At 42.3% G+C, this 26,834-nt stretch overlaps 1 protein-coding gene across 1 annotated transcript in view; it reads left to right on the top strand.

Annotated features, from left to right (window-relative positions):
* Window positions 1-11,599, top strand: part of USP7 (ubiquitin specific peptidase 7) — a 58,672-nt gene extending 47,073 nt beyond the window's left edge. The window contains exons 23-31 of the mRNA XM_044302580.1: window positions 923-990; window positions 1,156-1,264; window positions 1,344-1,421; window positions 1,791-1,891; window positions 2,691-2,790; window positions 6,298-6,417; window positions 6,541-6,612; window positions 8,026-8,116; window positions 10,995-11,599. Coding sequence (XP_044158515.1) covers window positions 923-990; window positions 1,156-1,264; window positions 1,344-1,421; window positions 1,791-1,891; window positions 2,691-2,790; window positions 6,298-6,417; window positions 6,541-6,612; window positions 8,026-8,116; window positions 10,995-11,101 — 846 coding nt within the window. The 3' untranslated portion in view covers window positions 11,102-11,599. The remainder of the gene's footprint in view (window positions 1-922; window positions 991-1,155; window positions 1,265-1,343; window positions 1,422-1,790; window positions 1,892-2,690; window positions 2,791-6,297; window positions 6,418-6,540; window positions 6,613-8,025; window positions 8,117-10,994) is intronic.
* The last annotated feature ends 15,235 nt before the right edge of the window (window positions 11,600-26,834 follow it).

Genomic DNA, 26,834 nt, shown 5'->3' on the forward strand with positions numbered 1-26,834 from the left:
TCAAGACTGATCTGTCTTGGCTATGTTACAGATAATACAAACGCGAGTGTGAAGGTTGCCTAAGCTGCAGTGATTAGCACCGTAGCTTCCTCAAGCAGCTGATTGTAGTTGTCGGCAGTAGGACCTCTGCAGACCTCATATTGAGGAGTTATCCTGAGGATAGTCCATCAATATGAAAATCCCAGAGAACCTTTTTAACTGTAGTACTGCGCATACAGTGCAACCTTCATTAATCTGATGCACAAGACTAGTGGATGCTTCTGCAGAAGTCTTTGCATGGACCCTCCTGCTTACATCCTTTATGCGCACTGGGCACTAGTATTTGCGCAGCCAGCTATACAGCAGTGCACTTACAATATCTGTGGCAACCCGTGTCTGTATGCACTAGTGTAGCATAGAAATGGGTCCCCAGCATGTGAGACAAACTCCAGCTGACAGACTGCCATTGTTCTGACTGGTCACCATGTAATAATACATCTCCTTTCAGCAAAATACATCCAAAATGTTTCCAAGTTATGGTAGAAAATGTCACAAGATCATCTCATCATGGAAGTGGACGGTTGGTTGAGTTCACAAATTTCTCTGTGGTTGTTGTGTCCGCAGATCAGTCTTATAGTGCAGAGAAATTTCAGCTGTTGGATGTCGCATCAATGGCTAAATCTCCTGATTTTCCTGTAAAAATGCAGGCTTGGCTGGTGTGATTTCCATATTTAGTGAGTAGGGTAGAGGCAGACCTTCTGCCAGGAACTAGTCATCTGTGGATGCCCCACCGGTCACTCCTGCCAATCACTCATCGCCTGTCCTGTGTATAGGGGATTAGTGTTTGTAATGGGACAACCCCTTTAAATCTCTCTAGGGACATAGCCTGGCTTGCAAAATTTGGTAAATTAAATATTCTGTATTTTAAATTACTGTTTTTCAGGTTGCAAAGACTGTTGCACAAAGGCTCAACACTGACCCAATGCTTCTACAGTTTTTCAAATCTCAAGGGTAAGTGCTATATATGCCTAGCTGAAATACTGGTGTATAGTATAATAGTAAACTGTACATCCTAAAGAACCAAGACCCTGAGATCTCAAATTCAACTAGTGATTGATGTAGATGCAATCTTGGCATCCTTGTGGGCTGTTACTAACCACTTGATGAAATTTATAGGTACAGGGATGGTCCTGGAAACCCTCTTAGGCATAATTATGAAGGAACTTTACGGGACCTTCTGCAATTCTTCAAGCCTAGGCAACCCAAGAAACTCTATTATCAGCAGGTATGCTCTCATATAGAAGACGGGCTGTATTGTTCTATACCACTTGACGCTCTTGTGACATTGAATATTTCTCTTTCAGCTTAAAATGAAGATTACAGACTTTGAAAACAGAAGAAGCTTCAAATGTATATGGCTGAATAGCCAGTTTAGAGAAGAGGTAAGCATTTTGTTGGCTTAACCATTGTACTATGAAAATAAAGGGTTTCTTTTTGGTAATATTTATATATAAATATGTCAGACAATATATCGCTGCCATTCAGTGACTCAAATTATTGCTATTTTTCTGTCGGGTCTGTCAGGATAGAGATTATTTATATATTTTTTTTAAATGTAAATCCTGGCCATGCATTAATCCTCACATATCATTTATGTGCTTGGCACAAATGGTGAAGAAATTACTAACAGATAAGACACTGAAATTCGCGACCCCCGGGCAATTGACGCCTGTCTTTTAGGCCTCCTACAGTATGCGTCATTACGATTCTATTACTTTGTTGCCTTACTCTTATTTTTACCTGTGTAACAGGAAATAACACTATACCCGGACAAGCACGGTTGTGTAAGAGATCTTCTAGAAGAATGTAAAAGAGCTGTTGAACTGTCAGAGAAAGGATCTGGTAAATTGAGGTAAGTGACTTGTTTTTCCTATTGAAGGCAGCGTGGCAGATTTATCAGTGTGCTTCCGCAGTTTAATATCATTCTTGTTACATTGGAGAAGACTGACAGTGCTTAGTGCACACGTATCAATAAATCTCCATTGTCTTCATAAAATAGAGTACCATGATATGCAGTTTATCCTGGGCCTTCATTAATGTCTCAGGGTGAATTCACACACAACAGACTTGTTGCAGTAACTATTCCATATATCTGTATGGGGCTTGCAGGAATCCACGTGCCTTATTTCAGATAAATGAAACAGTTTATCGGTCAAAGAAATTTTTGCAAAAAAAATGCGGCGTGTGGATATATAGTCTTAATAAAATTAACTATGCTGAAGCATCTTTTCTTTGAAATCTGCATTCTGACAACCCTCTGTTATTCCTCCCAGAAAATGTATGACTACTTTGACAACTGATTGTGACCGTTGTCCTTTTCAAATGGGTTGGGTGTCTTTACACAATCTGCCATGTCCTACCACTGCTGATACTGGCAGTTTGTCAGGACATAATTTGTTAGCAAGGCGAATAATAATCAGTTAATTTATTGATACGTTTGCAAGAGAGTAACAGCTCAGAAAATATGCATTGATGTTTTATGGAAAGCTGAAGTTGAGTCATGGTGTGAATGCGCATAACTCCTGGTATTTACAGTGAAGTGTCAGACTTCTACATTTCCCAAGCTGTGTTGTATACAAGTAGTTACTGGAGGAAGGATAAATGCTCTACCTCCTTCATGTATACTTATCTTTCTCCTTTTTTCTGTTAAGGCTGCTAGAAATTGTAAGCTACAAGATAATTGGAGTACATCAGGAGGAGGAACTACTAGAGTGCTTATCACCTGCTACAAGTCGAACCTTTAGAATAGAGGTAAGTTCTGTTAAGTTAGACTAACCTTCTTGCCTTAATAGGGAGTCTTGCTAAAAGTACTAGGTAGGCCTAAGCAGAGCAATTCAAGCATACTTTTTATAGAGCTTTTGTATTCTGACTAGTGTGTACATGAACTTTTATTCTGCTCCTGCAAGTGCTGAGGGTGCAGAGCTTTACTGTGATGTCTACTCTGCTCGCTGCATTGAGCTCTAACACAACTTCTCCCCTTTGCTGTGGGTGATGGGTGCAACGCCTAGTTGGATACTACAGCTCAATCTGAGCAGAGAGGAGTTCCTGTGAATCGGCTCAATGCAGAGAGCTCTCACATTGAAGCACTGCCACCAGTGCACATGCAGAACAGAATCTGGCAGAATAAAAGGTCATATTCGCACTGCTCCTTATCATTAAGGTTGTGCAAAAGGCACATTTAAATATGGTTCCCACTCACAGGTGCCATAAGCACCGGGTGCAGACATTTAACCCTTTAGGTGCTGTGGTCAAATGGCATATGAGAACTGGTGGGAACAGCTCCCCTTAGTGGCGATTGGGGGAGCTGTCCATTCCTTGTGGCAGCCCTTAGTCCCCCTGAAGGATCTGAGGCTACCGCAGCTATCTTATCGGGATCCTGCCTGTGGCAGGGCTCCATAGGAACATACTGAAATGCTGATATACTCCAAAGCTATATCCCAATGGGAACATATATATTCCAATACAGCACCGAAGGCTACACATCTTTGTAACTGCATGCCCGCCATCAGAGGCGTGCAGCGTATTCTCATCTCTACACTAGAGCTGCACGCTAGTTATGAAGCGTGTAGCGCTCACCATACCTTGTCTATTTACTTATCTGCTCCTTAGGATATGCAGACATAAGTATGTGCGGCATAGAAACTCGTTGAGCAGACGCACAAGGATTTGTTTTAGACGACTGTAGCAATCATATCTGTGGATGGGGGCTATTCGTGTCTAAGGTACAGTGTGCGGTAGCCTGTTAGAAGCTAAAAACAATAGCACTCACCTCACCACAGTTTTGCACATTATCATCACCTCTATTTGGAGGGAGATGCGCTGTGTGTTCAGAGTATATACAACACAGCATTGTTACTGTATCGCCAATGAGGATATCAGATTTTCTTGTGTGACAGGATGGATGGTTATGCAATATTTGTAAAAAGACATAACTGCTCTATTGCACCCTAGCCTGATTTGAATATTTTGGGCGGTTAGACACTTTATGATCTTAAGAATTTTTTTGCGTTTTCCGTCCAGGCAGTAAATCGCTTTACTGAAATGCTAACGCATACCAGTTGAGCATAATCAGAAGATAACCATCATCCCCCATTCCCCAAAATTATAATTGGTAAACAATGAAAAAATAAACCTCATGGGCGTCACCATCGTACACAGTCCAAAATAGTATCAATAAGGCTACTTTCACACTTGCGCTAGGTGCGGATCAGTCTGGTATCTGCCTGGCAGCACCCGATCAGGGGGCTGAGATCCGCACAATTAACCCCTCAGGTGCCTCATCTGAGGGGTTAATTGTGTGGATCACAGCCCCCTGTAAGAGATCGGGTGCTGCCAGGCAGCAGGGGGCAGTTATGTACACAGTTCTTAGTATATTGTAACTTGAAGTGTCCCAATCACCATGGGAACGCCTCTGTGTTAGAATATACCGTCGGATCTGAGTTTTCACGATCTAACTCAAATCCGATGGTATATTCTAACATAAAGGCGTTCCCATGGTGATGGGGACGCTTCAAGTTAAAATATACCATCGGACTGGAGAAAACTCCTATCCGATGGTATATTAATAGGGACTCCTGACTTTACATTGAAAGTCAATGGGGGACAGATCCTTTTACAATTGCACCAATATTGTCAATGTAAACGGATCCGTCTCCATTGACTTCTATTGTTCAGATGGATCAGTTTGGGTCCGCATTGCCAGGCGGAGACCAAAACGCTACAAGCAGCGTTTGGGTGTCTGCCTCCTGAGCGGAATGGAGCCAGACTGATGCATTCTGAGCGGATCCTTATACATTCAGAATGCATTGGGGATGAATGGATTCGTTCGGGCCGCTTGTGATAGCCCTCAAATGGATCTCACAAGCGGCACCCCAAACGCAAGTGCGAAAGTAGCCTAAAAAGTACAGATCGTCCCGCAAAAAAATTACCCCTCAAACAACTCTGTAGACATTTAAAAAATAAAAATAAAATTGGGGGGGGGGTTATGATATGGTGATGCAAAGAAACAATGTGTATTTTGAATTTTTTTTTTTTGTAACTGTATTTAAACAAGAAAAACTGTATAAATATGGTATCATTGCAATCGTACTGACTAGGGATGAGCGAATTGACTTCGGATGTAAAATTCGAAGTCGATTCACATAAAAATTCATTTCAATACTATATACGGAGTGAGCGCTCTGTACAATATTAGAAGTTATTGGCTCAGATGAGCCAAAGTTATTCCTTGGAACCAATTCTGAGTTCGGGAATTTTTTTTTTTTTTACAGAACATACAAAAGTTCTGTAAAACTTAAAATAGACTCCCAGAAGCATGGACGCTCACCTAAAATAGACTCCCAGAAGCATGGACGCAGCCTGGATCAGTTGCTAACTTGTAATGTGAGAAAAAGACTGAAAGGTCCAGCTTCTAAAATCCAATTCTTTATTCCAGCGGTTAAAATTTTTCCAGACACGGGACAGGAATATAAAATCCATACAATATCATGTTTTTTACAGTATAAATCAATTTCTGAAGTTATTATGCGAAGTCTAACTTCGGTTTATTGGAGCCAATACGTTCTAATACTGTACGGGGCTCTCGCTCCGTACAGTATTGAAACAAAGTTTTATGCGAATCTAGTTCGGATTTTTCATCCAAAGTTGATTCGCTCATCCCTAGTACTGACCCTGGAAATGAAGAGCATGGGTCAGTTTTATCTCATAGGAAACGCTGTAAAAACAAAACTCCTAAAACTACGGTGTGAATGTTTTTTTTTTTTTTTTTTTTTCCCCCAGCCTCCCACTACGTTGTATACAACAGTAAATGGTGCTATTAAAGTACAACTGCTCCCGCAGTTGTTCATATGGATATGTGAATGGAACAATAAAAAAGGTCTGGGAGGGCAGGGAGTAAAAAACAAAAACAAAAAATATAGAAAATCCTTTGGGGCTGAAGGGTTTAAGGTTATGTTCACACACTGCAGACATTTCTGCAATTGGTTATGTGTTTATACATCAGAATTGGATGGTCGCAGAAATGTCTAAGTCTACTGCAGGCATGTCCAAACTGCGGCCCTCCAGCTGTTTCAAAACTACAACTCCCAGCATGCCTGGATAGCTATTAGAGCATGCTGGGAGTTGTAGTTTTGCAACAGCCGGAGGGCCGCAGTTTGGACATGCCTGGTCTACTGCATGTGATTATATCCTAACATTTTATGGCAGAACATGTGAATATTGTAGGCTTTCATAATTATTTTTTTTTCTATTACATTTTAGGAAATCCCTTTGGACCAGGTGGAAATAGATAAAGAAAATGAAATGCTTATTACTGTGGCACATTTTCACAAGGAGGTGTTTGGCACATTTGGGATTCCATTTTTGCTTAGGATACATCAGGTATGTTGCAGGGTATCAATTCTTAATGTTGGATTCAACAGCATTGAGGGCAATTAGTGGCCTGCTCTTTCGCATAGATATGTTTTGGCTTTTTTTAGAACTTTCATTTACTTTTTCAATTAGGGTGAGCCATTCAGAGAGGTGATGAAGAGGATTCAGGCCATGCTGGAAATCCAAGAAAAAGAGTTTGAAAAGGTAGGTGGGGATGTTGAATCTGTGTGCATGCTGGGTGCAGCGGTCTTTCAATTAGCAAATAAGGCTAGCCATGCAACATAAGATTGCAGTGTTGCGCTGCCTGTCGCACCTAATAATATTGAAGGTGATTACTGTATTTTTCGCCCTATAAGACGCACCTAGGTTTTAGAGGAGGTCAATAAGAAAAAAATATTTTTTTTTCCATTAGACCTCAAGTCAAACTCCGAATGTTAATCAGACCTCAGCAGACTGCCCCAATGTTAATAAGACCTCAGATAAGTATCCCAAAATAAATTAGACCCCCAATTCAATCCGCAGATAAGCCCCCAGCAGCCTCATATTGCATAAAAAAAAAAAATCACTAATCCTGCTGCGGACGCTGCCGCTCCTCACCTCCAGCGATCTTCTTTCCCCGGCCGTGCTGTTACCTGACTCACACGATGTTAGGTCACAGAGCGCCCTCACGTTGTGCACAGCCAACAGCCGCGGACGCACTGAGTACAAGGTCTTTATCGCTTCCTGGTCCTCCGGTACTATTGAGCCCTCATTAGTATTCATCGCATAAGACGCAAGCGGCGAAAAATATGATTTGTTGCAAGCCACAAGTTTCCATTGCATGGCAGTCGCCAAATATCCAAACCTGCTGAATTTCTGCACGGTTCACTAGATGGAACTGCCAACATAACCTTTGCAACCTTTTATGGCTGAGATCAGAATAACCTTTGTAAGGGACAACCAAGGATGATCATAGATACGGTAACGGCTGAGCTAGCTGTGGTACTGTTTTTCCATAACTCCCATAGAACTGAGAGCTCCAGACGTCGTAGCATGCAAACTATAATGCAAACGCTGGTATCCGTTCAGAACGGGTCTGTTTGCATTACTCTGTAAAAAAATAATTTAAGTGTAAGTCAAACGGATCCATCCTGACTTACATTGAAAGTCAACGGATCCGTTTAGAATTGCACCATATTGTGTCAGTGAAATCTGATCCGTCCCCATTGACTTGCATTGTAAGTCAGGACGGATACATTTGGCTCTGCATCGCCAGGCGGACACCAAAATGCTGCAAGCAGTGTTTTGGTGTCCGCCTCCACAGGGGAATGGAGGCGGAACGGAGCCAAACTGATGCATTTTGAGCGGATCCTTATCCATTCAGAATGCATTGGGGCTAAACTGATCCATTTTGGGCCGCTTGTGAGAGCCCTGAAACAGATCTCGGAAGCGGACCCAGAAACGCCAGTGTGAAAGTAGCCTTGGCGAATATTTAATATTTAGTATTGTAATATAGATATGTATACTGTAAGATATAGGCATATGGAAAAATGAAGATTGTAGATACATGTGCGTCTTATGGTCGACTTCATGTTTATTTATTTATTTTAATAACATTTGTTACCTTTGTTCGTACAGTTCAAGTTTGCAATTGTAATGATGGGCCGGCATCAGTACATAAATGAGGAGGACTATGAAGTGAACTTAAAAGACTTTGAGCCCCAGCCTGGTGAGTATATTTGACATACTGAAAAGTAAATGAGTTTCCGAACTGTATATACAGTGGACCCTGAGGATACAATATTTTTTCAACATAACAATGATCTTTCTGAGGCCATTGTAAATGAAACCAAACTCAAAATTCAATGCACCAAAACCAACCAATTGACAGCCATTTCTCTGGTAAAACACCTGTATTTGGTGTCTAGTAGCTCCTCTATATAGCACAGTGTGGTACTACATGTCATGTGCTGCCCTCTGTACCAGGATAAGCTGCTCCTTTTGGATCAGGTAGGGGCAGCTCCATTTTAATTTTCTGGTACATTGTGCGCTATTCAGGACTCTGAAGACCCTTCTTTCTATCATCGTAGAAAGTGACTTCCAGCATCTATTCCATCTATGTAAGGAATTGCTTCATCTGTCTTGGTTTTCTGCTTATTTTTCTTAAATCTTTTATTTCTGTTATCTTGGGATGACATTTCGGGGCTTTGGTACCACCCACTAGTTTTCCATAGTCAGGGACTCAAGTGAGAACTATTTCAGCTGTCGTCCCAGAAGCGATTTAATATTTTAACTTGAGACCCCCTTATCTTAATGGAATTAAAAAAATTGACAAGTAAAAAGTTGTATACTAGACAAGTGGGAAGCATTCTGGGTAGATTGTCATTCCATTAGAAACCCTTCCTTGAATTCAGCTAGTTATAGCAGCTACATCTGGACGTCCTGAACATGGCCACTTTTCTGCAGATATTGGCCCCCACCAATGTTTTGACAGATCTGAAATCATTCACCCGAGAGAGCTGCAGCTTTCTTTCTTTCCATGTACATTTTGCAAACCTTTAAGTTACTTTGCAGATGTAAGTAAACTTTGGCTGCCACTTGACTGTCTGCAGAGAAGAGTTAATATGTAGCATTTTGAGAAACTTAATTTAGATACACTACATTAATCAGTGTGTGGAAGTAATGCTCATTAAATAAGCCTAGAAGTACTACCATTTGTAGTGATGAAAGTAATGTAAGGGCACCTACCATATTTTTCGGCCCATAAGACGCACCTAGGTTTTAGAGGACAATAAGAAAAAAAAAAAATTCATTACACCTCAGGTCAGACCCCCAATGTTAATCAAACCTCAGCTGACAGCACCAATCAGACCCCTAATGTTAAGACCTCAGATCAGACGTCAGCTCAGACCCCTAATGTAAATGACCCCCAATCTCACCTCAGATAGGAGCCTCATGCCTTTCTTCAGCCTTTATGCCTCTCGTCAGCCCCCATATCAGTCCTTATGCCTCTCATCGTGTTTTTTTTGCCGCTCCTCACTGCCTGCAATCTTCTTCCTCCTGCTGTTGGCTGTGCTGTGAACTGGCGCGCACAGCGTGAGGTCACAGAGTGCCCTCACGCTGTGCGCAGCCACTGCACAGCTGACAGCTGAGGACCAGGAAGAGGTGAGTACAGAGCCTTCACCGCTTCCTGGTCCTCCGGTACTAATGAGCACTTCCATAATATATTCGGCCTGGTTGTGGAATCTGCAGGCAGATTACTGCTACTGTTGAACCAGTAGCAATTACCAGTATAACCCGGCAGCTCATGGTAATCTGGATGCAGATCCTGCAGCTTGGACACACCATGTAAAGGCTCCCTTAGACCCACTTACTATGGCTTCAACCTGTAGTCCAGGTGAAGTAACCACCTCTGTGATTAGGTTTAAGCGTAATGTGTTCACCTTTCTAATGGGTGCTGTACATTCTTCTGCGTACACATTATTATTTAGGGAGGAAAGGGATGCAAATAAGCTCTTAAAAAGCTCTGCCATAATGCCACCAGATGTAAGTCAGCTATCCTATAAGTCAATGTTCAGCTCTTTAAGCTTTGAGACATGACTTGGATATTAAATAAGCCAGCACCTCATCTGCAGACAGCTGTTTCGGGGTGATTGCCCCTCATCAGTGCATAGCAGAGAGTACTGGGTGAGAAGCCTGTCAAGTCAGGTCTTAAAGCTTAGTTAAAGAGCTGAACATTGACTTGTCTTATAGGATAGCTGCCTTACATCTGGTGGCATTAGAGGCAGAGCTTATTAAGAGCTTATTTGCATCCATTTCCTCCCAGAATTCCCAGGAGCATGTATGGCCTAGAAGTCTCCTCATGCTGATTTAAGGTGCGAGATAGTATCCCCATTATTATTTAGGCACACATACTTCCTTCCATTTTAGACCAGAGACTGGATTAGTGAACTTTTGAACCATACTAACTTTGTAACAGGAATTGAATCTAAAAGGCTCTTACTCCATTAGATCATCTTCAATTTTCATGACATGTACCATGAAAGCAATACCTTCCTATTAGAGAAGCATTGAGACCATGTGTGTCTGCTGAACTAAATAAGTTGTCAATTTTCTATAAATTATAGCAGGTAACGGAGATGGAAGCTACAGTGTTTCTTCACTTTTTACTGAATTAATTTGTTCATCAAATAGAGTTTCTGCTGTTAGTGGCCATCCCTGCTGCAGAAGACGCTCTCTCTACTTCAGTGACGGGGCTGGAGATCTCGCCCGTCCTGAAAGTCTCGCGCTTGCCCTGTTGCTGCAAGTATCTGCACAAGCTCAGAGGGTCTGCTTCCAGTACCAGAGCAGTGACTGTGCAGAGCATGCACAGCCTTCTACGCTTGCTCCGCAATTTGCAGCAGCAGAGTAGGCGTCAGATTGTCAGGGCTGGGTGAAATGTCCTGCCTTGTGAGTCAAGCAGCAGGTGGGAGCGTCTTCAGTAGCAGGGGTAGAACTGTATTTAATGAGCAAATCAATATGCTCATCGCTTATCCTATCCTTGCACTAGTTAATGTTACCACTGTATGGCACAATTGTAAATCTCATGTCTTTTATTCTTTCTTTAGGCAACATGTCCCATCCAAGGCCTTGGCTAGGGCTCGACCACTTCAATAAAGCCCCAAAGAGAAGCCGCTACACATACCTTGAGAAAGCAATTAAGATCCATAACTGACTCACCATAACCAAGTTTATCCAAACCGAGGGACATATAAATGTGTGTGTGTGTGTGTGCACCTTTCTAACAAAGCTAGAACTTTGGTACACGTGCACTATATTTGAAGTCTACAGCAAGAAGATTTGCTGCTGATGTTAATTTTATTTTGTTGAGGCTGTTCCGTTTGGCTTCTCTGTATCTATTGACTGCCCTTTTTGAGGAAAATGAAGGTGTTTTTATAAAGCTTGAATGCCAATGTAATATTTTATGGTAACTGTAAAGCAAGACAGAAAGCAGAACGTGGGGTAAATGTAGTAGAAGAGAGGATTTGGCCCAATATATTGTACGAGGCATAGGATGGCTGGCTGCACGCCAACCCTGGTGTTCCTATTCCACCGTCATCGCAGCAAGTAACTCTTATGTTTACACTCACATCCAGTTTCCTCCCTTTCAATGACATCCTTGTGCATTTGTAAATTCAGAAACCCTCACTTCAATAAATAGCAATCTCTACTCCATTGTGTACATTGTTGGCACTTTTTTGGCAATCGTCATATACCTACCGCACAATACCTTCAGAAGGTATCTTTATATTTCGTCTAGCTATCCACCAGATTATATCTTAAGAGTTGCCGGGAATAAGCCAGGTGTCCTTTGCTGTCTGTCTGCTTGGAGAAAATAACGAATTCTATGTATACCCACGTGTGTATATATAGCTGATGATGCTGATTGAAAAACACCATTTTCATTAACCGCCTTGAGCACACAGGGCATGCTCACTAGTGTTTAGTAGGATAACTTTGTACAAAAATTACAGACCTAAAATGTATATTTAATGAACTGTACAAATTAACACATGGAGGTTCATATTGTCGGTTGAGTCTGTCTTTCACTGATGTTGATATTCTTGTGTGTAGTTTTATTTCCTATTCCAGTTTTTTCTCAGTTTTTGCTCCCCCCCCCCCTTCCCATCTTTAGTTTTTTTTTTTTTGTTTTGTTTTGTTTTTTCTTCCCATCAGACATAAGGACAGAAGTGTGTCTAGTTTGAGTGCAGTACATAGGTTACAGCGATTCAAATGATTTTACTTTGTTTCCTGGTCTTTTACTTTACTCCTGTTAGCAGCAGTGTACAACTCTACCTGTATATTGCCTTTTTTTGCTGGAAAATGTTGTCTGTTGAATAAAACTTTTCTATAAAATTGCCATTTCTGTGACTGATATACATGTGAACAGCACTTTCAGTTACTGCGTCATTAGGAACATTTTCCGAATTAGTTTGTCTGCCATTCTGTAATTGTAAATCTTTGTCCATGTGGGTGTTCTATAATCCATGTACAAATGAGGGAACTTTCCAACAAAAAGTCCACACAATATAGTTAGAAACATTAAAACTGTGTGAAAATGTAAGATGACTGACAAGTGTAGTGTCTGTGGCTGAGATGAGAGGGCATCTGTCAGCAGATTTATACTTATGAAACTGGCAGATCTGTTACATATGTGTCTGTGAGATGTCTGACAAATGGAGGTATATGCTCAGATAACCCCTTTTTAAGAAATTTTGTAAATGCTGTAGTGTAGAATTAAATGTTAGCAGTAAAATTTGTTTTTCGACTCCTTCCTGACCATGGATTGTTCTTTTGATGTGTGATTGGTTTTCTATTAACGCTAAGCACATAATCCCCCATTTCCACATCCCAAGGTTGTCTGTGTGTCATGAGGAGTCAGGTGTTTTGGAGGATCCATTAGGAATCAGTCACAAATGCAATCTGAAATGTACAGTACAATGCTGGGGTTTCTGACCAACCTATTCATAGCCAATGCAGGTCTGTCATGCCACTGAGCTGCCCTTCAGAACAATGGAAATACAGGTGCAGATGTGAATGAAGCCTTGTCAGACACAAGCTCTCCAGCAGACAAGTTACCGTATTTTCAAATGGGTTTTCTGGGATTTTAATACTGATGACCCATTTTCTGGCTAGGTCACCACTATCCCATCGGCTGCTTTGAGACGGCACCAGCGCTCCTGTGAGCACCGCAGCCTTCTCCGTGCTTACCAAGCTCAGTGCCAAACATTGTATTAGCCTTTATGGTGCTGAGCGCAATACCAAGCAGAGCTGCTATACAATGTACAGTGCAGTGCGCATTGCCTTCTCAAAACAGCTGATTGGCGAGGATCCCGAGTGTCAGACGCCCACTGGTAAGATACTGATGACCTATCCTAAGGATAGGTCATCAGTATACAAATCCTAGTAAATGTACAATGACACACAAGTCCCATATTATAAGGTTTATTAATGTTCAATGAAAGTTTAGGAACGGGAACCGCGCTATATATTAGCAGTTAAATGAAAGTGGTTGGAAAAAAGAACCATAAATATACTCAGCCGAGCTTCTACTCAGCTGCCGGCAGTGTCAATCACAGGTCCGTACTTCACATAGAGTGAGCCTGCTATCCACCTCCAGCCAGCCGTTTGATCTCCCCTTTGAATCACCAGCCGTGCACACCAAACCGGATCAGGATTACCTTCACAAGAAGCATAAACATATGGTGCAATACCCTCTATATTTTGTGGTGATCAACTTTTATTATACTCACATATTCCAAATTTTCACATGCATATATGATTGCCCGACCCGGGTTTCGCTGTTAGCTTCGTCAGGGGCTGCGGTAACAAACACCGCCAAAGTCCATGAATATATAGCAACCTTTTGCCCCGGAACAGAAACGGACTTCCGTCGTTCCGTGACAGGTCAAACATTTGCATGCTTAAAACATATACAAAGTATTCAAAATACATAACACACATTATTTCCTTGCATGAAATTATGTAAAACCATATCAAAATTCCATATCGTTAAAATATAAATATAATAAATATTTAAAAAGTTCATATAAAAATTGTGTAAAAATCCAGACAGCATATATTCGAATAAATTACACCATACATACAGATTTTATATCCCATTCAATATTGAGACCCTGTGGCTGCAGTGTGTTCAGTTCATAAATCCACTCGGCCTCCCTTTTGTTAATTTGTGTAGCCGGGTTCCCCCCTCGCCAGTGACGTTTCACTAGTTCCACGCCACAAAATTTAAGACCAGTGGGGTCCTTTTGGTGGAATTTTTTGTAATGCATCGAAACACTGTGGGTCTCCAGACCCTTTTTGATATTTCTAATGTGTTCCGCAATGCGGACCTTCAGTTTTCTCAATGTTCTGCCGACATACTGCAGCCTACATGGGCACTCAAGCACATAAATGACACCCATGGATTCACATGAAATGTTCCCTCTAACTTTTTTTGAGATGGATTTGGAAGTAGACACTATATTTTCTATTTTACTTCTTTTCTTTTCCTCCCTAGAGCGGTTTTTGCAACATGGGCAAAAGCCGCACCAGGTGAAGGCATCACGGAATTTTCGTATACTGACATCGTCTTTCACATAACTGCATACAATGTTATTTCTAACTGTGGGTGCTCTTTTGAAAATAAACGGGGGTTTAGTAGGAATAAGGTCTCCTATAACTGAGTCATTTTTTAGTACATTCCAATTTTGATAGATAAGTCTCTTGATTTGGGGACAATTAATGGAGTACGTAGTGGAAAATGCAAATTTGAATTTATCTTTATTCTGTATTTTATGTTCACTCAGATCATTACTCTTTCTATTGGAGTTTTCAAACTTTACTTCCTCCCTTTGATTATATAATATTTCTTTTTCGTAGCCTTTTTCTATAAACCTATTCACAATGACATCACTCTGCTTTTCATAGTCATCAATACTAGTGCAATTTCTTTTAATGCGTTTTAACTGCCCTTTTGGTACGTTGCAAATCCATGGTTTATAGTGACAACTGCTTCTTTCTATATAGCCATTACGGTCGGTCGGCTTGAAATAGGTTAAGGTTTTGATTTTTCCTCCTTCCACCTTAATCTCAAGATCCAGGAAGTGAATAACATCTTTACTCACATCCTGGGTGAAATGAATATTCCACACATTAGAATTAATCTGAGAGATGAATTTCATTAATCCCATCTCAGTGCCATACCAAATACCAATGCAGTCGTCGATGTACCTTCTCCAAAGTTGTAGACTGCCACCCTCCATATCTTTTCCTATAACGGGACAAATATGATAGTGTTCCCAATAGGCCATGAAGAGATTGGCGAAACTGGGTGCGAATTTCGCACCCATCGCCACGCCAGAAATCTGTAGGAAATGGCAGTCATCATACCAAAAATAATTATGTCCAAGGCAATATTGTATACAATCCAAAATAAATAATTTTTGTTCCTCACGCATTTGGTCATCCTTATCCATATAAAATTTAACTGCGTCCATACCTATATTATTTGGTATGATAGTATATAACGAGGTGACGTCTAAAGTCATAAGAAAGGCATTCTCAGGGACATTATCAAACTCTTTTAGAATATCCAAAATATGTCCTGTGTCCCTTAAATAGGAAGGTGTGGAAATTACATATTTTTGTAAAAAAATGTCTATATATTCCGATAACCTACTGGTGATCGAGTCAATCCCTGAGACTATCGGTCTACCAGGGGGACACTCCATATTTTTGTGCACCTTAGGCAAATAATATATAGTAGGAGTCTTCGGATATAAGTTATTTAAATATTGGTACTCCTTTTGATTTAACACTTTTTGCAACACTCCTCTATCCAAAAGGACTTTTAGTTCTTTTTTATAGTCATTTATTGGATCACATTTTAATTTTCTATATGTGGTGATATCACTCAAAATTCTCTGCATTTCTATATTATAATCAACTTTATTCAAAACCACTACCCCTCCCCCCTTATCGGCCGGTTTTATTATTATCTCTTTATTTTGTTCTAGACTTTTTAGGGCCTCCTTTTCTTTTTTAGTTAAATTGTACTTTTTTACACCCCCTATATCTAGACGGTCCAATCCTTTCAATACTCCCCGTTTAAACGCATCTATACACTCATTATCTTTATTATCCGGAAAAAAGGTTGATTTATTTCTCAGATTAGTGTATATATTAGTATCTTGAACACTAGGAGTTTTTATGGGGTTTTTTGTCAAGTATTTACATATATTCAACTTTCTAATAAATCGATGCACATCCAAATAGGTTTCAAATTTATTGCTTTTATGTGTTGGGGCAAACTTTAGCCCCTTATTAAGTACCGATGTTTCTTCAGATGTCAGAACATGAGTACTTAAATTATAGATACCTAAAGGATCCCTCTGCCTTTCTTTGCTTCTGGACTTATTATGTCTCCTTCCCCCCCTTCTTCCCCTACTTCTCTTTTTTTCTTTCTCGGTGTCTCTTCCATCTTTTCTGGCAATTGCGGTGTTTTTCCCTTTACCATTTTGTGAGGAAAATTTTCCGCATGAACATTAGTGCCTCTCCCTTCAAGTCCATGTTTTAATTGCGGTTTTCTACTTCTAGAGTCTTAGTTATAGTTGTGACTGTAGATTCTAAAAACTAGGAATTCTTGGTATGAACTCTGGTGATAAGAGTTCTATTCCAACCATTACCGAGCATTCACAGCTCAGTGGAGATTTATCCACTAAGGACTGCCCTATGCTGCAGTCCATTCATTCTCTGGATTAATGGGGTCCCAGAGGTCGAACCTGCCCCCAATAATCATGAATCTGGCATATTGTAGCAGCATCATTTCGGGAGATGAGAATTTTTGAGCATATATATTATGCTAGAAATCTTGTTCCTTTCTATTAGGGTGGAGCTACACGTCAATCTTGGCCACGACACCTGTCACACAAACGGCAATCTTTGTGTGGCACTGCAGCTATTAAACTGAATGAGGTTGCTGTACCCTTGACCCTTAGAATCACAATATAATCTAGCAGTTCTGGGATTTTTTGCAAATTTGTGGTTTTAATTTGCAGTTCGTGTTGTGGCCTCATTCTATTTAGTGGCTTCAGTGATACACAGCAGTCTGTCGCTTGATGGGTGTAATAGCCAAAATCGTTGTGCAGAAACGTCCTTAAAGGGGTATTCTGGGTATAGAAAGAAATTCCCTATCTCCAGTGCGCCCCTAGAAATCAATGGAGTGGCAGTGTGCTTTTCCAACCAGTCGCTCCATCCATTTCAGTGGGTCTCCACAGGGTATGGGGCACTGGGCCCCCATTCTCGTGATCGGTGGGGGCCTACTGCTGGAATCGGAATACACCTTTTAATGTTTGTATTGATCCTGAACTAGATTTTACCAAGATTTAGGGGGTACTTTGTCTAAATTGTGTGTAGTGCTGTAATGCACATGCTCTGTGACATGGGAACTTTCATCTTTGAAGTGTCCTATGATAGGCATTTGATTTGGCGCCCTGTGTCACGGAGTTTGGGATTTTATCCCCATCTCCTGTATGCATTTGGGCCTTGGTGACCAAGCAATTTTTTATTTATTTTTTCCATCTTATTCTAAGAGCTATATAATTTATTTATTCCCCCCCTGCTGATATAGCCATATGAGGGCATGTCTTATGTGGGATATAGCTTACTGGTTATATATGGAGTTGAGCAGACACCTGGATGTTCGGCCGAACGCGAAAAAAAAGTTTGGGTTCGGGACCCAAACTTGACCCTGAACCCCATTGAAGTCAATGGGGACCTGAACTTTTGGCCACTAAAATGGCTCTAAAATAGCCCTGGAAAGAGCTAGAGGGTTGCAAAAGGCAGCAAAATGTGCTTAAGAGCATGGCAAATGCTCTGCAAGCAAATGTGGATAGGGAAATAAATAAAAATAACATAAAAGACCTTAAAAAAAATATATATTAGGAATGATCTAGGAGGAAGAGGTTGCGACAGTGAATGGGTGGATGTGGCTGTGTAGGCTCGCGGTCTTGGTGGAAGCGGCGGCGAAGGAGGAATAGGTAGCCAACACAGATGATGTTTAGCATTTTACATAGGGGCATCCCCCCAAAATATTGGGACATATTATTTTTATCATTATAATATATATATAAATATATAATATATATATAAAATTTTATTTTATTTTTTGTGCACTTGAGTACAAGGATGGATGGTTGAGGCTGTTAGAACTGTCTAGTCTGCACAAGGTACAGACAAGTCTTGTGGGATCCAGGCCTGGTTCATTTTAATGAACGTGAGCTTGTCCACGTTGGCTGTGGACAGGAGGCTGAGTCTGTCTGCCTAATGACTCCTCCTGCCGTGCTAAATACACATTCAGAGAGTACACTGGCTGCAGGGCAGGCCAGCACCTCCAAGGCATACAGGGAAAGCTCTGGCCATGTAATTTGGAGACCCAGAAGTTGAATGGGGCAGAACCATCAGTCAGTACATGTAGTCGTGTGCACAGGTACTGTTCCACCATGTTGGTCAAATGCTGCCTCCTGCTAACACGCGCCTTATCAGTAGTTGGAGCCGGTTGTTGCGGCGAGGTGACAAAGCTTTTCCACATGTCGGCCATGCTAACCCTGCCTTCTGAGGTGCTGGCGCTGACACAGCTGTGTTGGCGACCTCTTCCTCCTCCCCTGCCTTCGCCTTGTGCTTCCACTTCTCCGGCGTCAGTTGGGAATGGTCTCGGGAGCGCCTCTACCAGCGTGCGCCTGTAGTCGCGCATCTTCCTATCACACTCCAGTGAGGGAATTAAGGATGGCACATTGTCTTTGTGACGGGGATCCAGCAGGGTGGCCGCCCAGTAGTCGGCACATGTTAAAATGTGGGCAACTCTGCAGTCGTTGCGCAGGCACTGCAGCATGTAGTCGCTCATGTGTGCCAGGCTGCCAAGAGGTAAGGACAAGCTGTCCGCTGTGGGAGGCGTATCGTCTGTGTCCTCCGTATCCCCCCAGCCACGCACCAGTGATAGGCATGAGCTGCTTTGGGTGCCACCCTGCTGTGAACATGATTCATCCTCGTCCTCCAGTAGTGGGCCCTGGTTGGCCAAATTTGTACCTGGCCTCTGCTGTTGCAAGAAATCTCCCTCTGAGGCAATTCTAAAAGACTGGCCTGAAAGTCTTAGAAATGACCCCTCTTCCTCCGCCTGGCCCACATACTCTTCCATCATCGCCCTAAGGCTGGGTTCACACTTGAGCGTTGCGCAAACGCGCGTTTTAGACGCGCATTTTTATGCGCGTTTTTGTAATAGTAAACGCGCGTTTGACGCGCGTTTGTGTGATTCACTACAGTGTCCTATGGCCACAAACGCCCCAAAAGTCGCTCATGTACTTTTTGGAGCGTCGGGCGTTTTACAGCGCGATCGTACGCGCTGTAAAACGCCCAAGTGTGAACCATTCCCATAGGGAATCATTGGTTTCTCCTTGTTGAGCGTTTTACAGCGCGTAGGAACGCGCTGTAAAACGCTCAGGTGTGAACCCAGCCTCAGTGTTTTCTCAAGGAGGCATAGAACTGGTATTTTAACACTAACTGCATCATCCCCACTGGCCATGTTTGTGGAGTACTCGAAACAGCGCAACAGGGCACACGTCTCGCATGGAGGCCCAGTCATTGGTGGTGAAGTGGTGCTGTTCCGCAGTGCGACTCACCCCTGCGTGCTGCAGCTGAAACTCCACTATAGCCTGCTGCAGCTCGCACAGTCTCCATGTGCAAGGTGGAGTTCCACCTGGTTGGCACATCTCATATGAGTGGGAACGCTGAAGTTGTGCTGTAGCGCAGACAGGTGAGCTGTGGCAGGATGAGAACGCCGGAAGCGCGCACAGACGGCCCGCACTTTATGCAGCAGCTCAGAAATCTCGGGGTAGTTGTGAATGAATTTCTGCGCCACCAAAGTCAGCACATGCGCCAGGCAAGGGATGTGCATCAAACCGGCTAGTCCCAGAGTTGCAGCGAGATTTCACCTGTTGTCGCACACCACCAGGCCGGGCTTGAGGCTCACTGGCAGCGCGACCATGACCGCGTCCCTTATTCTAATTTTTCCTCGTGGTTAGCGTTCCGCCAAGCAAAAAAATAAAAATAAAGGGAACAGTATATATGGGCTGGTTAATATGACAGATTCCCAGCAAAATAGGTTTATTTCAGCTACTTCTAAATGGGTTCGGCCACACACAGATAGTGCAACAGCGGTGTATATGGGCTGGTTAATATGACAGATTCTCAGCAAAATTGCTTTAGTTCAGCTACTTATAAATAGGTTTGGTCACACACAGTGTCACAGCGGTGTATATGGCCTGCTTAAAATGACAGATTCCCAGCAAAATAGATTTATTTCAGCTACTTCTAAATAGGTTCGATCACACACAGATAGTGTCACAGCGGTGTATATGGGCTGCTTAATATGATAGATTCTCAGAAAAATATCTTTAGTTCAGCTACTTCTAAATGGGTACAGTCACACACAGTGTCACAGCGGTGTATATGGCCTGGTTAAAATGACAGATTCCCAGCAAAATAGTTCAGCTACTTCTGTTACACACAGATTGGGTCAGAGCGGTATGGCCTGAAGACAAGCGTCAGATCATGTAATGCTGTGCTGGTGCACTGCAACTGTGGTAAAATGGCCGCCAATGACCACTGAAAAGTGTCTGAAAAAAAAACGCTCGGGGCAGGCACAAAACCTGTGTGCTCTGCACCCACAAAAGATCGATGATTCTCAGGTGTAGATGTGCAGAATTTCAGGACTTCGTTGTATTTCTCCCTCACAGCAGCAGCAGCAGCAACCTATCCCTACACTAGTGAAGAGCAGAGTGACGTGCAGCGCTACATGACTACAGCTTTTAAGGAGGCTGGGTCACATGGTGCACTTGGCCAATCACAGCCATGGCAATAGTAGGCATGGATGAGATGGCTCCTTGGGGCAAGTAGTATGACGCTTGTTGATTGGCTGCTTTGCAGCCTTTGAAAAAGCGCCATAGAAATCACCGAACCCAAACCGGAAATTTTACATAAATGTTCGGGTGGAAAAAAACTTTACAGTTCGGGTTTGCTGAACTCTAGTTATATACAGTGAGGAACAGAAGTATTTGAACACCCTGCGATTTTGCAAGTTCTCCCACTTAGAAATCATTGAGGGGTCTGAAAATCACATTGTAGGTGCATTCCCACTCTGAGGGACAGAATAAAAAAAATAAAAATCAGGAAATCACAACATAAGTATTTGAACACCTGAGAAAATCAGTGTTAATATTTGGTACAGAAGCCTTTGTTTGCAATTACAGAGGTCAAACATTTCTTATAGTTCTTGACCAGGTTTGCACACACTGCAACAGGGATTTTGGCCCACTCCTCCACACAGATCTCTAGATCTGTCAGGTTTCGGGGCTGTCGCTGAGCAACATGGAGTTCCAGCTCCCTCCAAAGATGTTCTATTGAATTTAGGTCTGGAGACACTTCAAAATCTTGATATGCTTCTCACAGAGCCACTCCTTGGTTATCCTCGCTGTGTGCTTTGGGTCGCTGTCCTGTTGGAAGACCCAGCCACGACCCATCTTCAATGCTCTGACTGAGGGAAGGAGGTTGTTGCTCAAAATCTCACAATAAATGGCCCCATTCATCCTCTCCTTTATGCAGTCGTCCTGTCCCCTTCGAAGAAAAGCACCCCCAAAGCATGATGTTACCACCCCAATGCTTCACAGTAGGGATGGTGTTCTTGGGATGCAACTCATCCTTCTTTTTCCTCCAAACATGAAGAGTGAAGTTTAGACCAAAAAGTTCTACTTTGGTCTCAGCTGACCACATGACTTTCTCCCATGCCTCCTCTGGATCATCCAGATGATCATTGGCAAACTTCAGACAGGCCTGATGACTTGAGCAGGGAACCTTCCGTTCAATGCATGATTTGAAACCATGACGGCATAGTGTTCTACTGACAGCGACCTTTGAAACTGGTCCCAGCTCTCTTCACGTCATTGACCAGCTCTTCCCTTGTAGTTCTGGGCTGGTTCCTCACCTTTCTGATCATCCGTGATACTCCACAAGGTGAGATCTTGCATGGAGCCCCAGTCCGAGGGAGACTGACAGTCGTCTTTAGCCTCTTCCATTTTCTAACAATTGCTCCAACAGTTGATCTGTTTTCTTTCTCGCATATGAAAGCACCCCTGGAGAGACCTCCTCCACCTCCTCAGGACAGGAAACAGAACCACCTTTTTAGAGGAGGGATCATCTCCTTTATCTCCAGTTCTGTGTCCTGTCCTAAGGGGCGGGAGGGAGTCAAATCCACCGAAAGAAAGATTAATAACGAGAGCTGCGAGGACCCCGGCTATTGAAATAGTGCGAGGAGGGTTACCCCGTGCGGTGTAAGTTCTCCTCCGGGAGCCGCTGCAAAAGTCTGGACTCCCTTCTCTTTCCTTACCCCTTCGGTTCTCCTTCCCGGTCCTGGGACGGTCTTCACCTTCTTAGGCTCCTGCGAACCTCTGCGGCCGTTTTAGCATGTTCAGCCGCCGACCCGCTCGTTTACTTCCGGGTTGCGACGGTGGGAGGAAGCTATGCTTTGTTCTGGAAGGAGAGGGATGCTGGCTGCGCACGCCGAGGAGATAAGCCCAGCCAGAAAATTTTGTAAGAGATAACTATATTCAGGCACACATATTGGGTAAAAAGCTAGCAGCTTTGGTAGCGGCCCAAGCAAAAAAAAATAAGGCCTCTTTCACACGGCCATTGCGGAAAAATGTGCGGGAACACCCGTGGTTTTTCCGCGCGAGTGCAGAACATTGTAATGCGTTTTGCACTCGCGTGAGAAAAATCGCGCATGTTTGGTACCCAAACACGAGCTTCTTCACAGAAGTTCGGGCTTGGGATCGGTATTCTGTAGATTGTATTATTTTCCCTTATAACATGGTTATAAGAGAAAATAATAGCATTCTGAATACAGAATGCATAGTATAATAGTGCTGGAGGGGTTAAAAAAAAAAATAATAATTTAACTCACCTTAGTCCACTTGCGTAGCCTGCATCTCCTTCTGTCTTCATCTTAGCTGTGTGTAGCAACAAGGACCTTTGGTGACGTCACAGTCATCACATGATCCGTCACCATGTTAAAAGATCATGTGATGACTGTGACGTCACCAAAGGTCCTTGTTGCTACACACAGCTAAGATGAAGACAGAAGGAGATGCCGGACTGCGCGAGCAAGTGGACTAAGGTGAGTTACATCATTTTTTTTTTTTATCCCCTCCAGCGCTATTTTACTATGCATTCTGTATTCAGAATGCTATTATTTTCCCTTCTAACCATGTTATAAGGGAAAATAATAATGATCGGGTCTCCATCCCGATCGTCTCCTAGCAACCATGAGTGAAAAATCGCACCGCATCCGCACTTGCTTGCGGATGCTTGCGATTTTCACGCAACCCCATTCACTTCTATGGGGCCTGCGTTGAGTGAAAAACGCACAAAGAGGAGCATGCTGCGATTTTCACGCAACGCACAAGTGATGCGTGAAAATCATCACTCATGTGAACAGCCCCATAGAAATGAATGGGTCAGGATTCAGTGCGGGTGCAATGCGTTCACTTCACGCATTGCACCCGCGCGGAATACTCGCTTGTGTGAAAGGGGCCTAACTATATCCACTGTTTAATTGATGAATCGGGACATAAAATTACTGAACATATGGCAAAAATAGAACTGTTTAAAAAATATTTTGAAGATATATACAGCAGTAAGGTTAATAAGAACCCAGAGGAAATACAACAGTTTCTGGATAACATTTCTATTTCTAGACTAACAGTAGATCAATGTGAGCGCCTGGAAGCTCCCCTAACCTCTTTAGAAGTAGATAATACACTATCCAGGATAACCAAAAACAAGGCCCCAGGAATAGACTGTATTCCGTTTGAGGTATATGCACAATACAAAGAAATACTAACACCGAAACTGCTCACTATGTGGGCGGAATCGATGAAGGTGGGAAAACACTTATTCTAAAACCTGGAAAGGATCTAGCCTCCCCGGACTCATATCGCCCCATCTCACTAATTAGTACTGATAATAAAATATTAGCCAGGGTATTGGCAGCCAGACTCAGGAGTGTGGTCTCAGAGCTTATTCATGAGGATCAGACGGGATTCATGGCAGGAAAGACCACAACCGACAATATTATGCAATATTTTGTGAATACTCAACTTGAACCTACAAACTGCGGGGAACGAATGATTGTAACTATAGACGCCTCAAAGGCCTTTGATACTGTAGAATGGCCTTTTTTAATCAGTATGTTGAAGAAAATGGGATATGGTGAAAATTTTATTAACTGGGTAAAGCTATTGTATACTGACATCTCAGCAAGGGTGTTAGCAAATGGAGAACACTCCGATAATATACACATTGGCAGGGGAGTTAGACAGGGTTGCCCTCTCTCTCCTCTGCTTTTTGCTATAGCGATGGAACCGCTTGCAGATATGATCAGGCAAGATAAAGAAATTGTAGGGTTTAAAGTTTGGCAGACATGAGGAAAAAATTGCTCTCTATGCAGATGACATCATGCTGTTTGTAGGTTCACAGGGTTCACTAACTAAGATCTTTTAAGTTTTCGATCAGTACGGTAAATATGCTGGACTTCTCATAAATTGGTCCAAATCGGCTTGTGTCCCGATTGACCCTCTGAATGATTTTAGACCGGGACCACTGGAAATTAAGAGGACTAATGACCCGGTTAAGTATTTAGGTATCTACATTACCCCAAACCCGAGGGACTACGTCCAGATGAACGTGGCCCCCAAAATAAAGGAAATTAAGAAAAAAAAAGAGATATGGAAAAAACTATGTCTCGGTGACAGGTCGTATCTCACTGGTGAAGATGTGCTTATTACCCGGCCTAAACTACATTTTGTGGAATACGCCGGTGATAATCCCAAAAAGAGTTTTCAAAATAATAACCAGTTTACTAACGGATCTAATATGGCGAGGGAAAAAAATGAGGATAAAGGCACAAATATTGTGCATCCATGAGAAGGAGGGCGGATTATCAGTACCAGACTTGGAACTCTACTTCATTTCTGGCCATATAAAAAATATGCTAACATGGAGTAGTACGCAAAGCTATAGGAATATGATAGTGGGGATTAATAAAAGATTGGAAAAATGTAACATCTTCCAAATATCGGAAGCAGGTATTCTGCTGCAACAGCAAGACAAAAAGCTACCACTATTCGAGTTGATGTTTAATGTATGGAAGGAAGCTAGAGAACTGTAGTTGCAGAGTGGGCCCCATACTAGTACCATACTGTGGGATAACATTTATCTTACAGAATTAAAGTCTATCGAACAGAGAATCTGGTGGAAATACGGAATATATAAATTGGGACAGGTATGGGATGAGGGGGAAATAATTCCTTATGAAGAGCTTAAAGATAAGTTTCAATTGAACAATATACAGTTGAGGTTTTACTATATACAATTAAAACAAGCATTATATACAGTTAAGGTTTTACTATATACAATTAACACAAGCATTGAGTAAAACAATAGGAAAAGGTACACAAATTGCCACCCTACCGCCACCACTAGCTAAAATTATGGAATTGACATCAGGAAGGAAACTAGTTTCCAAAATATATGAAGGCTTGCTACACCAAAAAACTAAGAGTAGAGCAGTCAGTAGTTTAATGTATAAATGGCAAGGGACTTTAAATCCCCAACGGGAAGAGTTTTGGGAACTGGCCATACAGGAAAAAAGCAGGGTCTCAAATAATTTTTTGCATAGAATCATCCAATTTAACATATTGTATTGTCTCTACTACTCTCCCAAGACTTTAATGAAGTGTTACAAATCGAAGGCGTTTGGCTGTCAAAAATGCGATGAGATAGGAGTAGACGATACACATATACTTTGGACATGTGTAAGAATTCAAGAGTTCTGGGCAAAGGTTAACGAAAAAATAGAGGGATACCATTGGTTTAAAGAACCTAGGAAATTCGAAAACTGTATTTTGAGGGTGATGGAAGGAGTGGATACCCCTCAACACCGAGAGATACCATCTAAACTCCTATTCCATGCTAGGAGATGCATTGTTCGACACTAGGGGGGTAATACTGTCCCCACGGTCAATGAATCGGAGAACTCCACCAGAGTCTCACTTGCCAGTGAGAAATTTCACCAGGTAAATATAAAAAAAGAATATGGCAGAAATGGTTAAATTAAATAGTAGATGATTTTGGGCAGATGGGTCGGGGAGATGTGGAGGTGACGGGGGGGGGAGAGAATTTTTAATTTTATTTTTTCTGGAACAAGTGGCGGCTCAAGGAAGGGGGGGTAGTCTTATTGTATGTAAATTAATTTAAAAAACTGAATGTTTGTAAAAAAGGATTAAAGATATAATAAATAAAAGAAGAAGCTCCCGTCTGTAATGGGCAGCATTAAACAAATTATACGTGAGGAAGTCAGTTAGCGGCTTGATAAAGCACCGTCCCGGTACTTCTTCCGCTGCTGCTAAGGACTCCCCCTCCAGTGACAGTGAGATACTTTCGGGTCTGGAGGAAGAGGGAGAATGGGGGTCATCAGACGATTCTTCTGAAGATGAGGCCTCAGGGAGGAGACCACTTTTCCATGTGGAGAACATTAGCTCCCTAGTAAAGGCGGTTAAGGCTACCATGGGGTTGGAGGATGAGAAGCCACAGCATTCAGTTCAGGATTCAATGTTTGAAGGATTAGGCCCCAAGAAGAGGATGTGCATAAGAACATTCATGAGCTGATTGCCAGAGAATGGAAAAGACCGGATAGGAAATTTTTCGTTCCCTCTTCAGTTAAGTGGAAGTATCGGTTCAATGAGGAATTGTCTGCCCCTTGGGATATAGCCCGAAAACTGGATACCCCTGTAGCAAAAATA

The sequence above is a fragment of the Bufo gargarizans genome, chromosome 8 (genome assembly GCF_014858855.1).
Source record: "Bufo gargarizans isolate SCDJY-AF-19 chromosome 8, ASM1485885v1, whole genome shotgun sequence".
Classification (NCBI taxonomy): Eukaryota; Metazoa; Chordata; class Amphibia; order Anura; family Bufonidae; genus Bufo; species Bufo gargarizans.